Source organism: Lichenostomus cassidix, unplaced genomic scaffold (genome assembly GCF_008360975.1).
Source record: "Lichenostomus cassidix isolate B80296 unplaced genomic scaffold, HeHo_3.0 HiC_scaffold_44, whole genome shotgun sequence".
Taxonomy (NCBI): Eukaryota; Metazoa; Chordata; class Aves; order Passeriformes; family Meliphagidae; genus Lichenostomus; species Lichenostomus cassidix.
This window is the reverse complement of record NW_028148053.1, coordinates 725,629-741,820: the sequence shown is the minus strand read 5'-3', so window position 1 is coordinate 741,820 and position 16,192 is coordinate 725,629. Positions and strand designations below refer to the sequence as shown.

The 16,192-nt window shown below is 52.7% G+C and overlaps 2 protein-coding genes across 2 annotated transcripts in view; one reads left to right on the top strand and one right to left on the bottom strand.

Moving 5' to 3' along the window:
- The window catches only part of LOC146420171 (uncharacterized), a 482,891-nt gene that overhangs the window by 90,140 nt on the left and 376,559 nt on the right, over positions 1–16,192 (bottom strand). The gene's annotated exons all lie outside the window — the stretch shown is intronic.
- The window catches only part of LOC146420189 (serine/threonine-protein kinase pim-1-like), a 70,029-nt gene continuing 58,488 nt past the window's right edge, over positions 4,652–16,192 (top strand). The window contains exons 1-9 of the mRNA XM_085048536.1: positions 4,652–4,664; positions 5,677–5,910; positions 6,054–6,250; positions 6,395–6,445; positions 6,650–7,016; positions 7,617–7,793; positions 8,044–8,197; positions 8,435–8,605; positions 8,940–9,100. Coding sequence (XP_084904662.1) covers positions 4,652–4,664; positions 5,677–5,910; positions 6,054–6,250; positions 6,395–6,445; positions 6,650–7,016; positions 7,617–7,793; positions 8,044–8,150 — 1,146 coding nt within the window. The 3' untranslated portion in view covers positions 8,151–8,197; positions 8,435–8,605; positions 8,940–9,100. The remainder of the gene's footprint in view (positions 4,665–5,676; positions 5,911–6,053; positions 6,251–6,394; positions 6,446–6,649; positions 7,017–7,616; positions 7,794–8,043; positions 8,198–8,434; positions 8,606–8,939; positions 9,101–16,192) is intronic.

The window sequence follows — 16,192 nt, the reverse complement described above, 5'->3', positions numbered from 1 at the left end:
CCCCTGCTGCCTCCACTGCCAGCTGCCTCCCTCCCAGCCCTACTCAAGGCCTTCTCTCTATCCTTCTGCAGACCATGTTTTTCTGGCACTTCCTTTTCTGGCTCTTAAAAACCCTCACTCAGTACCTGCAGCCTGTGGATGATGGCATGGATCAGGAGGAGCTCCTGTGCATGCAGGCGCGTGTGAAGTACCTGGAACAGGAGAAGATTCGGCTGGAGCAAGAGTTGGAGCAGCTGAGACTGAAGCAGAGCGGCTCAGCCTGGGGAGACCTGCTGGTGTTTGACTTGCAGCACTGGCAGCTCTGGGCATTTGCTGGGCTCCTGGTCCTTCTTTTGGCAGTATGGTTTATCTGGAGGAAAAGGAGCCTGAGGAGAGAGGAGAACGAAGAACAAAATAATGGAGCAAATGAAGAAGACGATGCTGGAAATCAAGTCATGAATATTGCTGCAAATGACCAGAACAATAATGACGCCAATGAAGTCGAAGACCAGGAATCTGATGATATTGGAAGGATTCTAATGGAGCACCTACAGTGGCCTGTACAGGACCTGGAGACAGGCTGCGAGTGGACAACTAACCTGATGGACGATTTCATAAATTACGCTGGACGCGTCTTATCTAACACTTTCCACCCGATGCTGGAACGAGCCATTGGGGTTGGCAGTGCCTTCGAGGGTTGGAGTCCCCGTGAGGAGGATGTTGTTTATCGCTTTCTTGTACCCATGACTCCTCCCCAAGGGCATTCCTTCCACCTGGAGATGTCCAGCAAAGGCCCCACAGCCTCTCCTGCTGCCTCAGCAGCTGGAGGGCCACCAGAGGGTTTTTTCTACCTCCTCCTATCATTCCATTTCCAAAACCAGTCACCCAGATCCACATGAACACCTACTTGCATGCGGCCTTTCCCACTCCTAAGAATGCAAATGAGGAGAGCACATGCCTTACACGCATGGCCAAAGTCACCAAACCCCACCTGTAACATGCAGTTGTTCCAGCCCTTTAGGAAAGGCCAAAAATGACAGTATGAAGGAAGTGGGAATGTGGGGCAGAAAAAGACAAACAAACAGGGAAAAAACACTGAGAGGACAAACTAGCTCTGCTAGCCCAGGATTAGACAATGGACTGTGTCTCTCCTTGTCCCCGCAAGGGACACCTTTAGGTCAGCATTATACCAACTGTGTTGGAGCTGACCTTGAAATCTCATATATATAAGTACCAAGATTTTTTTATTTCCTGGATAAATATATATAATGTATACCTATGGTAACTATATGATAAAGTTAATAGAACTATTTTAAATAGTTTATTAGGTATCATAAATAATACCAAAATTCAGTCAAAGAAAACCATATACTAAAATGCATATTATCAAAAGTAAGAAATAGGTACTTAATCTATCATGATAAATAATAATTATAAATATTTGACAATGTAATTATGATTAAACCAATATAAATTTAGCATATATATCGTGTCACTATATGTTATGACACATATAAACACTCTGAAGTCCGTGAATTTCTGACAGACAAGATTTTTATTACATAGATATATTTCTTAAATATATATCTAATGCATATCATGTCTAATATATCATATTTTCTTATGGAAATACAGCCATATACAGTGTCACTATCTGTTGGGACACATAGTAACGGTCCCATAGTTAGTGTATTTATCACTGGCAAGCCTGCAAATGCTTTGCTCTTGCTTGAATAAAATGCAAAATTGCAGAATCAGGACTGTGTAAGATTTTATTGATCTCAGCCTGACCTCTAGTATTGGTAAATCTCACCAGTTGTGAATCTGGGCTGGTGAACAGTCTCCTTGAACTCAAGCAAACTTGCAGTGCTGAACTGTTTCTAATCACAAATTGAGCCCAGCTGCCCCTGGGATCACAGAATCACAGAATGCCTTGGCTTGGAATGGTCCTTAACAATCACCTTGTTCCAAGCCTGCTGCCATGGGCAGGGACACCTTCCACTCTCCCAGGTTGCTCCAAGGCCCAAGCAGCCTGGCCTGGAGCACTGCCAGGGATCCAGGGGTAGCCACAGCTTCTGTGGGCAGCGTGGGCCAGGGCCTCAGCAGCCTCAGAGCCCACAGTTTGTGCCACACCTGCGGCCTCAGCCCGCCCTGTGTCAGTGGGAGGCCACTGGCCCTGGTGCTGTCCCTGCAGGCCCTTGCAAAGAGCCCCTCGGCAGGTCTGCCGTGGCGCAGCAGACCGAGATTTCGGTCCTGCTGATACCAGGCAATTCCCATATGGACTCCACCAATATTCCCCCAAGGTGCATTTGTGGCTCAGCTTTGGAGTCCTGCAAGATCCAAACACCCCCTTTGGCCGAAAAAATCCCTGCCAGGGACATGCAAAGATATCTGGGGCTCAGTTCTAGAATCTGTGAGTTCTAAATATTCTTTCAAGAAAAAAAACCAAACCAACCTTCCCGGAGACCCCCCGATAGATTTGGGGTGAGCTCCTCCTCTCTGGTCACCTGTGGAATGCAGGGGGACAATGATCCCAGAGCCAGGGGTGCTGCAGACACAGTGGGTGGTGAAATCTCATGGTTCTGCTGCTTCTCCTTTTCCTGTCCCTCCTTTTCTCTCCCTTCTCTTCCTCCTGCTGCTCCTCTGCTCCCACCCCAGAACCCCCTTCCCCACCCTCCTCTGCCCCATGGCTGCTGCAGCACAAGCTGCTGGGTGGGGGGAACACCCCAATCAGCCCCAGGGATGGACAGGAGGCTTGGGTACCCCCAGTGCAGATCCACCTCCCCCAGAGCCCAGGGAATTGCTCCGGGGATCAAGGGCTGGGGCACAGGGCCCCAATCCCCATTTCGCTCCATTTGGGCTCCCAGCCCCCGGTTGCCGGGACAGCAAGGGGGGCCTGGCCTGGGCGCCCTCCACCTCCCCCCTCCCCAAATTCCGCTCCCGGGGGCGCTGGGGGCGAGGGGGGCGCAGGTGGGGTCCAGAAGTGCCGGAGCCACGTGTCCCCCCGCTGCCAGCGCCACCCCCGAAGGATCAGGGGTACCCCAAAACTCCCTCACAGCTGCCGGGTACCCCGCAAGTCCCTAAGGAGTGGGGTCCCCCGGCTTCATCACCCCCAACCTTCGGCTGCCTCATCCCGGCCCCATCCCACCCATCCCCCTCGCTCAGACTTCATCCCATACCCCAATCCACATCTCACCCTTCTCATCCCATCCCATCCCATCCCGGCAGCTGCCACTGGGATCACCCCAAACCCCGCGTGCTGGGAACTCCCCAATGTCCCCCCAAGGGGCATTTGCGACTCACTTCTGGAGTCCTGCAAGATCCAAACATCTGCCCCCTCCCCTTCTCCCGCAAAAAAAAAACCAACCCCAAACAAAAAACCTCTCCCTGGATCAACCAAAGATATTTAGGGCTTGGTGCTGGAGTCCTACAAGGTCCAAAAATCCTCCCAACCTCCCAACAAGAACCCCAGGCACCGCCCAAGATACTTGGCGCAGCTCCCCCTGCCCGCTCACCTGCGGGATGCCCCGGGGGGGGCGATGGTCCCAGGGCGAGGGTTGCAGACAGAAATAACAACAGACGCACGTGGTGATTCCTTCTCGTGCTTCACTTTCCGTTCTTCTATCCCTCCTCTTCCTGCCGCTCCTCTCCCTTTATCCCTCCTCTTCTTCCCGCTTCCCCTCTTCCATCCCTCCTCCCCACCCGCTCTTCATCCTCCTCTGTCCCTCCTCCTCCTCTCCTACCCATTTATTCTCCTGCTCTTCTTCCTCCTGTTCTTTGGGATTCCCCTCCTGGCTTTGTCTGCCATCACCCTTGGTCCATCCCGTGCTCAGCAGAGCATCCTGTGCTCTGTCAGCACTCTCTGCTCCTTCGGGAAGGATTTGGGATTTATGCCAGGCACAGACACTGAACCTCACCCCAAACTGCCCCGGTGCCATTGCTGTCCCCTGGGCGCTGGGCAGCTGCTGTCCCAGGGGAAGCAGGGACACAAACGGAGCCAAGTGCAGCCCAGCTGCCCGCGCTGATCCAGACGAGCCCCAGGGACAAGGTCCTGCAGAGCCACACGGAGCCCTCGGCTCCTGGCTGGCAACGGCTTGTGTTGTGGCTGCCCCAGCGGCCAGAGCGAGTCCTGGAGCTCCCCCAGCTCCTGCAGCAGGACCCAGGTTCCACCTGCTCTGCCAGGCCCTGGCCAGGGGCCAGCAGATCCACTGGCTCCATGCAAAGGGGGAAGACAAGAAGAATGCATTGGATGCAGCCCCCAAGGACCTCGAGCAAACTGTTCAGGAACATCCAGACCTTGAGCTGATGTTTGCAAAGCTGCAGCTGGCAGAGTTCTGTGGTGCAGGAGACCCAGCACGGGAAGAGGAGACCTACAAGGAGCTGCAGGAGAAACACCCTGAGCCTCAAATGCTGCTGCGCTCTAAATTTCTGCTAGAGAAAGTTCTTCCTCTCCGGCAAGAGATCCTGGGATGAGGCAAAAGCAAAGTTTGTGGCTGGTGACATATTTCCTGTGCAGAGAGAGCAGAGGAGCTGCAGGAGGAGGCTGGGAGCCTGGGAAGAGGGAGGGGTGAGCAAGGTGGTTTTTTTGGGTTTGTTTTAGTTCTCCTTCTCATACTGTGATTTGCTTGGAATTCAATTCCCTTAATTTCCCTAACTTGTGTCTGTTGTGCCCATGACAGTGACCAGTGAGTGACTTCTCCCTGGCCTTAACCCAGCCCACGAGCCCTTCCTCCTGAGTTCTGTGTCCTGCACCTGAGCAAACAGGACTGTAGAGAAGATTCCTGGAAAACTGAAACAGCTTTCAAGAAGTGAAATGAAAATGTAAAGAAACAATCCACGATGTTTTCCTCTATTTATTTCTATGCTCCCCTTTTCCATGTTGCACTACTTCTCCATGCCATTAATTGCAATTGGATCTCACCTCGAAGATCTATGGCTTAGCAAGTTTTAGACTCCCTGAAATACCATGAGTTAAACACAGTTTGTCTTCCCCCGTTTTTCTTGGAAAGCAATGCAGGAGACATAAGTGCAGTGTTTGGGTTGGGAATGAATTCCAGAGACAGGGAATGTGCCCCGGTAGTGTTTGACCCTCAGCAGGGACAATGCACAACAGCAGCCAAGGGGATTGCTGTGCCACTGTGCAGCAGTCAAGGCTCTGGAGGTGGGCTGAACACGGCAAAGTTCCCGTGTTTGGACAGACTCAGGGGCTGCCCCCGGGGGCGCGCGGGGCTCGGCCGTGGGGCGCGCGGGGGCGAGCGGGGAATGGACAAACGGCCACTCGGACAAACGGCCACTCGGACAAACGGCCCCGGAGCTTCAGTTGCAGTGGTGGCAGCGGCAGCGGCGGCAGCAGCGAAAGCAGCAGCGGCAGCGATAGCAGCAGCAGCCATCTACGACCCTCTCCGTCCTTTTCTCCCGCTCATCCTTTCCCTCTCTCGCTGTCCCTCACCCTCCGTCGGTGTTCCGCACCCTCTCCCGGTGTCTCTATCCCGCTCCCCGCCTCCTCTCCTGCTGTTCCTTTCCCTCTGTGCCCTCCTTTCCCAGTGTCCCTCTCCCCCTGCCATCTCGGGCCATGCCCCAGGCTCGCCCCCAGCCCCGGCCGGGGCTGCCCCCTCCCCGTCCCTGGGCGTCCCGCCGCGCTCTCGCCTCCGCCCGGCTCTCGCCATCGTGGCTGTGGCGCTGCTGGGCGGGCATCAGTGGCTGGGGCTGGGGCGGCATCGTCACCCTTTGGCTCCGCCTGTCCCGAGCCTGGCCCCGGCCCCGACGCCGGGTCCAGTCCCGACCCCGACCGCAGCCCCGGCCCCGGACCCGAAACCGAGCCCGGCCCCAATCCCAGCCCCAGCCCCAATCCAGGCCCCGGCCCCGACCCCGCACCCGAACCCGGCCCCAGCCCCGGCCTCAGCCCCAGCACCGGCCCCGACCCCAGCTCCGGTCCCGTTACCGGCTCCTCCCGGGGCCCGCGGAGGACACACACGGCTCGGCCGCTCCCGCCGCCTCCACTGCGCCTTCCCCGGCCCGAGCTCCGCCGCTCGGCAGTCCGGCCGCCGGCCCCGAGCCGCCCGTGCCCCGTTCAGAGGGGGATGCCCGGCCCGGGGCGGTGCACAGGCGGTCGGGGGCCGTGTCTGGTCCCGGGTCGAGCGCTGACGGCCGCGTGTCGCCCGCAGGGAAGGCGCAGGAGGCCCTGCAGGAGCGGTACCGGCTGGGTGAGCTGCTGGGGAAAGGAGGATTCGGCAGCGTGTACGCGGGGACGCGGCTGGCGGACGGCGCCCCGGTGAGTGGCGGGGCTGGTGGAAGAGGAGGGAGGAGGGAGGAGGGAGGAGGAGAAGGGAGGAGGAGAAGGGAGGAGGAGAAGGAGAAGGGTGGGACTCGGCAGGGCGGGCGGCGAGCTCAGTCCGTTGCTGTCTCTTGCTCGCAGGTTGCCATCAAATGTGTGTCGAGGGATCGCATCCGGCGTTGGGGCGAGTTGGTGAGTTAGCGGGGCCTGCGGCAGAACCCGGGCCGTGCCGGGCGGGGATAAGCCTGGGCCCGGCAGGGTGGAAACCGCCAGGAGTCCTGGAGGCAGAGCGGGCGAGGGGTGAGCGGGGGACGCAGAGCATCCCGGGCTGGCTGAGGTGTCCCAGAGCTCCCGCACAGCTTCCGCCACGCTGACAGCACCTTGGTCCTCCCGCAGCCCTACGGCGCCCGTGTGCCCCTTGAGATCGTGCTGCTGGACAAGGTGTCCACAGGGTGTGCTGGTGTCATCCAGCTCCTGGAGTGGGTTGAGCTCCCCAACGACTTCCTGTTAGTTATGGAGCGTCCGGAGCGGTGTCGGAACCTCTCCCATTTCCTGGCGGAGCGGAGGTTCCTGCCGGAGGAGGAGGCACGGGGGATGTTCCGCCAGGTGCTGGAGGCCGTGCAGCACTGCACCAGCTGCGGGGTCCTCCATCGAGACATCAAGCCCGAGAACATCCTGCTCGACCTGGCTACCGGGCAGCTAAAACTCATCGACTTTGGCTGCGGCGCCTTCCTCCGATGCACAGCCTACACCCAATTTGCAGGTGAGCCCTCCCAGGGGATGCTCCTGGGCATCTCATGGCCCAGCCTTGGTGTAGCACCGGGGCTTCCCCTGTTGCTGCCAGGCATGGGATTAACTCTTCAGCCAAGTTGCTTTTGAGTGGGCGTTGAAGGGGGCAGCTTGCAGCCCTGTTGACCACCTTCACCACCCACTCTGCCTTGGGCTGGGGCAGCCAGTCTGACAAAGCCCAATGAGTGCAGCAGTGAGGGGGTCAGGCCCTGTGCCCCAGCCAGTTTGGTGGGCAGGCAAGAATGGGTTTGGACTGCTCCACTTCCCTTGTTTGCCTTGGCCTATTAATGTTTTTTGGGGGCAATGCAGAGAGGGATGAGAGTGGTTTTTCCCAGCACTGAGAGTGTTTTTACTTTTCATGTCATGATTGGACCTCCCCAGGGCTTCTGCTGCCCTCTTCCAGCCCCAGTGGCTTCTTTTTCAACCCCAAGTTTGTACACAAGTCCCAGGTGCTGGTGAGAGGGCAGCAGGTCACCCTGTGTACCACTGGTGCAGCCCCTGCATGCCCAGGGATGCTGGGGTGAGGCTCTGGGAGCAGCAGCATCCCCTGATGAACTCCATCTATATTCCATAGGAACCCTGTCCTACAGCCCACCAGAGTGGATCTACCTTAAATTTTACAACGGCGAGGCAGCAACGATCTGGTCCCTGGGTATCCTGCTGTACCAGATGGTCTGCGGGAAGCACCCATTCAGGAGGGGCCGGGAGATCATCTGGGGGCAGATCTTGTTCCCACGACAGCTCTCTCAAGGTAGATCCTAATCTCTATGGCATAGGGGGAATCCCAGTGTTGGGAGAGAGCAGCAGGCTCATGAGCATCCTGCTCTGGCAGCTGCTGAGGAGGTGGCACATGTCCTGCTCTCCTCCAAAACAGAGAATCCCTGGGGAAGTTTAGGCTGAGCTCTGAGCACACCCAGCATGGCCTGGGCACGGGAACGGGGAGGGAAAAGTGGACAGGAGCCTTCTCCAACTGACTGGCAGTTTCTGGTTTCTCTCCTCAGAGTGCCAAGATGTTATAAAGAGATGTTTGTCCATGCAACCCTTGGACAGGCCATCGTTGGAAGACCTCTTCAGCGATCCGTGGATGCAGGGTGTTCATCTGCCCTAGAAGATGGGAGAGATCCATGTGCACAGTTTGATCCAGGGGCCTGGCAGGTAACAGCTCCACACATTTCTTGGTAATTAGAAGCAAAGCAAACCAGACGGTTTTTGACCAGCTTGTAGCTCTGAGCAGGGATCATCAGAAGGGAACTCACAGCTCTTGTGCTGGAGCTGAGCTGGAGATGTGCTCTGGCAAGCACTGGTGGCCACCATCCACCCTGGTTTTGCTTGTCTGGTTCATTGTGGTCTGGGGCCCTGGGCAGAACACTGACAGCCTGCTCTGACCTCCAGGGAAGGAGAAGGAGCCCCTGGAGAAGCTGGACCAGATGGGCTGCAGCTGGAGACGTCAAGGACAACTTCAAGGATTAGCACCTCTTCCTCAACCTGGCCATCTGTAGCTGAAGATGATTGACTTCGATTCTGGCGCCTTTTGCAAAGACACACTCCAGACCTAATGTGCAGGTGAGTCCCCAGCCAGGGGATGCTCAGGGCATTGCACAGCCTGGCTGGGCACCAAAGTTTCCCCTCTTTGCTGGTGTGGATGCAAAGAATTCTTCAGTTGTCTGCCAAGCTGCTCTTTGGCTCTGGGCAGCTGCTGAGGAGGTGGATCTGCCATGGCTGGCTGGAGGCTGGGCACATGTCCTGCCCTCCTGCTCTCCTCCCAGAGGCAGCAATGATGGGGAGGTTTGGGCACAGCTCTGAGCTCAGCCAGCATGGCCTGGGCACTGCGGGCAGTTGGGACAAGGGGGACAGGAGCCTTCAGCTGATGGGCAGTTTCTGGTTTCTCTCCTTCCAGCCGAGCTCTGCGGATGCTGAGGCTGCTCTGGGCTCTGCCAGGGCTCTGCTGGGGCTCAGCCCTGGGCACGGCTGGGTCTGCTCTGCCCTCCCATTGCTCTGACAGCTCTGCATCAGACGAGCCTGTTCTGAGCACACCGACAGAGCTTTCTGCTTGTGCAGGTGAGTGAGACTCTCCTGCAGGCCCAGAGATTGCAGTGAGGGATACACATCCAAATGGCCAGAACCCCAAAATTCCACAGTCCCAGCAAAATGCCTGTATTCACAGGGTGAGAAGGAAGGGCATATTCTTAATGAGATGGGGATCAGCAGAATTTAGATTCCCAGTCCTGCCTGGAGCTGGCAGGGCACAAAGCAATTTCTTATTGCTTCAACCACAATTTAAAATAACAATATTGGAAAAAAACCCCAAAATCTATTAAAAAAAGGCTGCTGAGGGTCAGTAAGATAGATCCATGCTATCAGCACTCTGACAAAGTAAATAACTGAGTTCTCTTTACAAAAGATCAGTTTCTTCTTAATCCAAAGTTACAGAAGTTTTTATACTACACACTTGAGATTCGTTTTTATCGTTCACATTTCATCCAGTTTTTTTTTTCTTTTCCCCTTTTTTTCCCTAAAACAGAAAACCTATCCTAAAAAAGAAATGCCCTTTGCTTCTGGTTCTCGTGTGGAGCAGCTCCGTTGCCTCTGGCCCCGGGGCTTGGGGCACTGTCAGCACCTGCTGCTTCAGCCACTGCTTCTGCTGGCATTGAGAGCAACAACCAGATTGTGGCTGATCCCAAGGGAGCAGCAGCAGGGCCTGGAGCTGATCCCTGAGTCTGGTGCAGGGCTGGACAAATGACCCCACAGCAGCAGCAGCAGCAGCAGCAGCAGGAAATGGAGGTGACTTTGAGCACAGCCCCTGCCACTCTTGCCTCCTGTTTGCAGTGGTGTCACAGCAGCCTGAGGCACCTGGGAGCCCTCAGTGCCAGCAGGGACTTGAGATGGCAGGCCCTGGGCTCCTGGAGGTTGTGCAAGGAACGGAGCTGGGGACTCCCTGTCCATATGGAGCTTGCAGATGGAAAAGGCTGCTGTGCCCAGGCAGCTCCAAGGGCAGAGAAATGAGGCTCTCGAGCACTTGATCTGGGCCAGTTCCACAGTCCTGGGCAGCAGCCAGCGAGCAGAGGGGGAACAGAGGGCACAGCAAGAGGGACAAAAGCAGTCAAGTGCAGAGACTGGAGAGAGCCACACCTGGCAGAAGGAACAGCTGCTTCCTTGCACTCTTGAAGAAAGCTCTTGGCTGTTTCAGAGCACTGAAAGGTGTGAATGGCAGAGAGGAGGCAACACCAAACAATGCTCCTGTTTTCACACCCTCCCCTCCCAGTGTCCAGAAGGAATTGGATGAACTGTATTCTTCTCTCTGAGTCATCTCCTTCAGCATGAACAGCTTAGCACCAGGAGCTAAAGGGCCTGAAGCCTTAGGCCTCAAGTGCTGACCAAGAGGGAACTTTCTGAGCAAACTAATGCTGCTAACATGGACCTAGCTGAATGGAGCAGATAGAATCCTGGAATTATAGAATCCTTTCTGTTGGAAGAGACCTCTGAGCTCATCAAGCTCAGCCATTCACCCAGCACTGTCAGCCCAGCACTAAACCACATCCCTGAAGTGCCAAGGCCTGAACAAGAGGCCTGACTGAGGCCTGAACAACAGGCCCTGAGCCAAAGGTGACCTCTCCATCAACCTTCCGACCAAAGGTTATCATTGTATCCACTCATTACTGAAATATGCATGATCATTAGCATTGTGATAGTTGTATCCACTAAGTAGGGGATCAGGTATTGACTTTTCTGTATTTAGAAGCTAAACAAGGCCATGAAATACAACATCTGACCTGGTTTGGGGGTGTATGGTCAAAGTCAAATATCTTGGTTCCTCCTTGAGCCCTGGCCAGGCTTTGGGAGAAGCCAAACAGCAGAATGAATCCAGCTGTTCCTGCACTGGAAGTGCTGTCAGTTTGTTTGTTCAGCACTCTCCAAGCTGGGCCCTCTCACAGTGAGGTTGGAGCCTCACCTGTGGCTGGACACAGCTGCAGGAATTCCCAGTGTCCAGAGTGGCTCTGCAGTCCTTGGCTGTGACAGCTTCCCCAGCTGATGTGTGGGGCTGGGTGATGGTAAAGTCTGAGGGTAACTGGTGATGGATCTTTCTAAATCATTACAGGCAATCTTTGGTAGGAATGATTGGGTGCATTGCTGAGCTTCTCCTGTTGTGATTTTTTGCTGCTTTGAACTGTAGGAAATTGCACTGATTCCTTCAGTTGGTGTCTGTGTCTTTGGTGCTGGCCCTGCCCACTGGCAAAACAAAATTGGCATAGTCTGTCCAGATCACAGCAAAATGTCATTTTTTATATGTAAAAGTAAGGAATCAGTCCTGTCCGAAATTCCCGGATGGGAAGACCTTCCCTATAGTTCTCTGGGTCTGGAGTGGGCTGAGGTCAGAGCACTGTGTGAGCAATGGGGAAGTTGGTTAAAAGCAGCTGAACCAGTGGATGTCTTAAAATGCATCCAAAAATTGCGTTTTGAAAAAGGAAAAGAACTTGTGGATTTGGGAAGACATACATGGATTTTGTTAACAGGATATTGTAAAAAACACCAACAAAAGGAGCCATTGGTGGAATGCTCCCACATGGAGTGACAGAAGGAGTTTTTAATCTTGAGCTCAGATTCATCTGTGCAAGTGAAATAATAATAATATAATGAAAACCTCTATAGATATATATTATAATAAAAACTTCATATATAATGAAAACATTTCTTATATAAATATAAGTACTAATATAAATGTCACAAAATAATTAAATATATCTATATAATGCTCACATTTGTTAGCTTTGGCTGCTCAGGAATGTACCTCTAAATACCTTACAAAATATGACTAGCCAGGACCTGAATGTCAGTGGTAAACATTGTGAGATTGTTTACAATAAATACAGGAGGAAGGGATGAAATTGGCAATTTTTATAGGGTTTGGTGATACTGTGATGTGGAATGCTTTGTCTGTTACTGTGAAAAATAAAGCGATTAAGGCTGCTGGGTTTTTCATATACCAGACTGTCCACAAGCTGCAGGACTGGTTGAACAGATAAAGGGGTTGTTAAAAGAGCAGTTGAAAAATTAAGGAGATGGGAACCTGTCCTGATGGAGAACCCCTTAGAGGTCCACTCCAGAAGCTGCAGGGCTGGATCTTTATGCATTCGATTTAACAAGGATAAATCAGAAGCAAATGAGAGTTATCAATACCAGAACAGGCATTCAGATTCCTCCAGGACACTCTGGTTTCATAACTGCTCACTGCAGCTTGGCCTTGAAAATTATTCATGTCATGGGAGGAGAAATTTATACAGATTATCAAGGAGAAATTGAATTCTGTTAAACAATAGTGAACAAAATTGAATTATTCAACCCCATGACAGGGTAGTATGATTATTGACATTGTAGTTTTAAAGACATTTGGGGAAAAAAAAAAAAAGATCCACCTCAAATCACTACTGCTTGTGGAAACAAAGGGTTTGGATCCAGCAGTCCTAATAATGGAGCCAAGGTGTGGGTCCAGAGGCAAAATGGCCCTTCTGAGCCAGCTGATGGAACAGCTCCAGAGAAATTAAATTAAAACACTGTTTTAATCCTGAAACCTCGGCAGGAACAATGGAAATATGTCCCTGCAGCCAAGTGTTCTATGGGAAAACAAGCAGATGTTATAGGATGTTGTTTTACAGATCCTGCCAGACCAAATCTCCCTGTTTGCCCCAACGTTCCCTTTGGAAAATGCTCTGATCCACAGGGCTCCATGTGAAGGCTGATGTGACCCTGAGTGCCTTCCACAGGAATTCCAGCCAGGAGCCTGGAGCACCTCAAGGACTGGGAGCTGGCAGCTCTCCAGCCGAAGGGGAAAGGACCCCACCAAGCCTTGTTACCCACAGACACCACAGTGAAGCTGAACAGCAAAGGACCTTGGGGCATTATTGTGGAATTAAAAAGAGCCAGCTCCATGGACAATGGAATTATTGTTCCTAACCCAAATGAGACTGAGGAAAAAGTCACTTGTCACTAAAGAACTACTTATGCCTATAAGATGTATCTTGATAGTCAACCAGAATCTTTGTTTGCCAGAAACACCTCTGGAGTTTCACCAAGGGATTAGTCATAAGAATTCCTATGAAAATGTAAAGATCAAGGTAGCTAAAATACTCAATGTAACTTATTGCTTGATTTGTTCTCAATCAATGTTGGGAGGAATGGGATTCCCTTGCAGGGCCCATCCTGTGGGGTGGCAGAACTCTCTCAATGGGCTCTGACTTGTAACGGAGACAGTGAAGGGACAGTTAGAGAAAACTATACTGTGGAACAAAAGAATACAGTGATCAGTTTTACAGGATTCAGTAAGATTTCCCTTCAGGAGAAACCTACCCTGTTATAGTTAGAGGCCAAACTATGAAAGGATTTATATGGTTTAGCATTACTGAAAACGTCAATAGAGCTTGGGGTGCTGGAGCTGCTCAGGGTCAGTGTTACACCACTCTCAGCTGCAGTGCCACCCTTTTGGGTACTTTGGCAACAACCACAGGGAAGAGGTGGGGCCAAGAGAACATTTTCCACCCAAAGAGTGCCTTTGATTTCAGAAAGCCAAAGATTCTGGTTCACCCAGTGCCCCTGTGTGTGCTGCCTCATCCTATGAAGTTTACATTAAGGAGCTAAATTGATTATTAGAAGAAGTAGCAAATGATGCTATTAAAATACCGAATAGCACATCCTATGAGCTCCAACAAACACCAATGGGAGCTCTACAGAACCACATGGCCTTGGATTATCTGCTTTCTGTCCAGGGAGGAACCTGTGCTATTCTAGGACAAGATTGTTGCACTTGTATCAGTGATGGGTTTGGAGTTCAACAGTAAGGAATGACCTCAATAGAAAGAGCAGTAGAAGAGTGGCAGAAAGAAGAAAATTCTCCCTGGTGGGATTGGCTTCATGGCTGCCAAATTGGAGGCTGCTGTGAAATGCATTTGTGGCAGTGACTGTAATCATTGCAGTGTGTGCTCTTGGTGTATTATGATTCCATGTTAGAGTTGTTGTGACAGTTTTTCCTGGAAAATAGAGAATTCAGATTTGTCTAAAAAGAGAGAGAGTCTCAAGAAAAAAGGAAGACTTGATAGATAACATAGAGAATAGCAACTAATGAGGTATGTTTTAAAAGGATTGCCAATTATAGGTCTGAGTAATGAACCTAAAGAGCATTTAATTGGAGAGCGAGAGGCTATGCCTTTATGCCTAATACCTAAATCTAAGGTTATATTATTGAAAGAATTGTTATGAAGGTTGTAGTTTATCTACAACGGACTTACTGAACTAGCAAGGCCTGAAGAACAGGCCCTGAGCCAAAGGTGATCTCTAGATGAACCTTCCAACCAAAGTTTATATATGTATCTGCTAATTAACAAAATATTATTGCCAAAATGATCATTTTAGCTGTTCATTGTGAAACCTGGTTTTACCTTTCAGTATTTAGAAACCAGACAAGGCCAAATCAGGCTTTCTTTGGGGGTGTATGGTCAAAGTCAACTCCCTTGGCTCCTCCTTGAGCCCTGGCCAGGCTTTGGGAGAAACCAAACAGCAGAATGAATCCAGCTGTTCCTGCACTGGAAGTGCTGTCAGTTTGTTTGTTCAGCACTCTCCAAGCTGGGCCCTCTCACAGTGAGGTTGGAGCCTCACCTGTGGCTGGACACAGCTGCAGGAATTCCCAGTGTCCAGAGTGGCTCTGCAGCCCTCGGCTGTGACAGCTTCCCCAGCTGATGTGTGGGGCTGGGTGATGGTAAAGTCTGAGGGTAACTGGTGATGGATCTTTCTAAATCATTATAGGCAATCTTTGGTAGTGATGATTAGGTGTCTTGCTGAGCTTCTCCTTTTGTAATTCTTCGCAAATGATTTTGTACATTGCTGAACTTATCCTTTTGTCATTCTTTGCACTTTTGCATTATATAAATTACACTGTTCCTTCAGTTGGTGTCTGTGTCTTTGGTGCTGACCCTGACCACCAGCAAAACAGGATATCCTCCTACCTAAGTGTTCCCTGGGAAGACAAAAAACATCACTCCAAATGTCCCCCCTTCCTCCTTTCCCCCCCACTTTATACACTGAGCGTGATGTCCTGTGGTCTGGGATATCCCCAGGGTCAGTTGGGTCACCTGTCCCCCTGTGTCCCCTCCCAACCTCCCCCACACCCCCAGCCCCTCCCCAGCGTGGCCAGACGAGGGGCAGGAAAGGCCTTGGCTCTGTGCAAGCTCAGTGAGAACAAAACCATCTGTGTGTGATCAACCCTGTGCTCAGCACAGCCCCAAAGCACAGCCCCAAGGAAGCCCTGGGAAGGAAATTCCCTCTGCCCCACCCAAAGCAGCACCCCATGGCCATCCAGCATCACCACGGCTCCACAGGCTCCTTTCTGACCGTGACAATCCCCATCCCAGCAGGGCAAAGGTTGTTTGCCATGGACCCAACCTCAGCAAAGTGTCTCATGCAGGTTGTCCTGGCCTTGGAGAGTAGGAAGGGGGCTCTGTGCTGGTTGCCATGGCAACCTCTGGACCAATGATGCCCTATGGTGGTTGCCATGGCACCCGAGCCCAGCAGTGTCTCAGTGCAAGTGTCCCTGGCATCAGTCCCTCCAAGGGGTTTCCATGGCAACTGCCATGACAGGTGACTCAGGTGTGGTGTCCCAGCGATGGTTGCCATGGAAACAGTCCCAGCACTGACCCTTTCTGTCAGGCTGACCTGGCCTTTGGCCCTGGCACTGGGCTTTGCTGCTGGTTCCGCGGCGCCTGCCCAGCCAGCGCGGCACAGGGCAGGTGGCCATGGCACAAACCCCAGCCATGGATCCCCTGTGCCTCTGGGCAGTGACACCAGCCCTGAGCAATGGGCTGCTGCCGTGGGCTCAGTGAAGTGGCCATGGCAACAGCCCCTTGCAGTGGCCCAGTGCAGGTTGGCATGAGAATCCAGCATCACAGCTGGCCCAGGGCAGGGCTGCAGTGCCCTTCCCAGCAGCCTGTCTGCACACAAGCACTTCCAGGGCTCTCTGCATTTCCCTTCCCTTCACTCTTGGCTCACTCACACACCTCTCAACAATCCCCTTGGTGCTTTGAGCTGCAAGGAGTTCAAAGCTTGTCTGCCCTTCAGCAGTTGCTCTAATTCTGCCTTCTCTGAACCCTGGATTTGTGTTTATTGTAG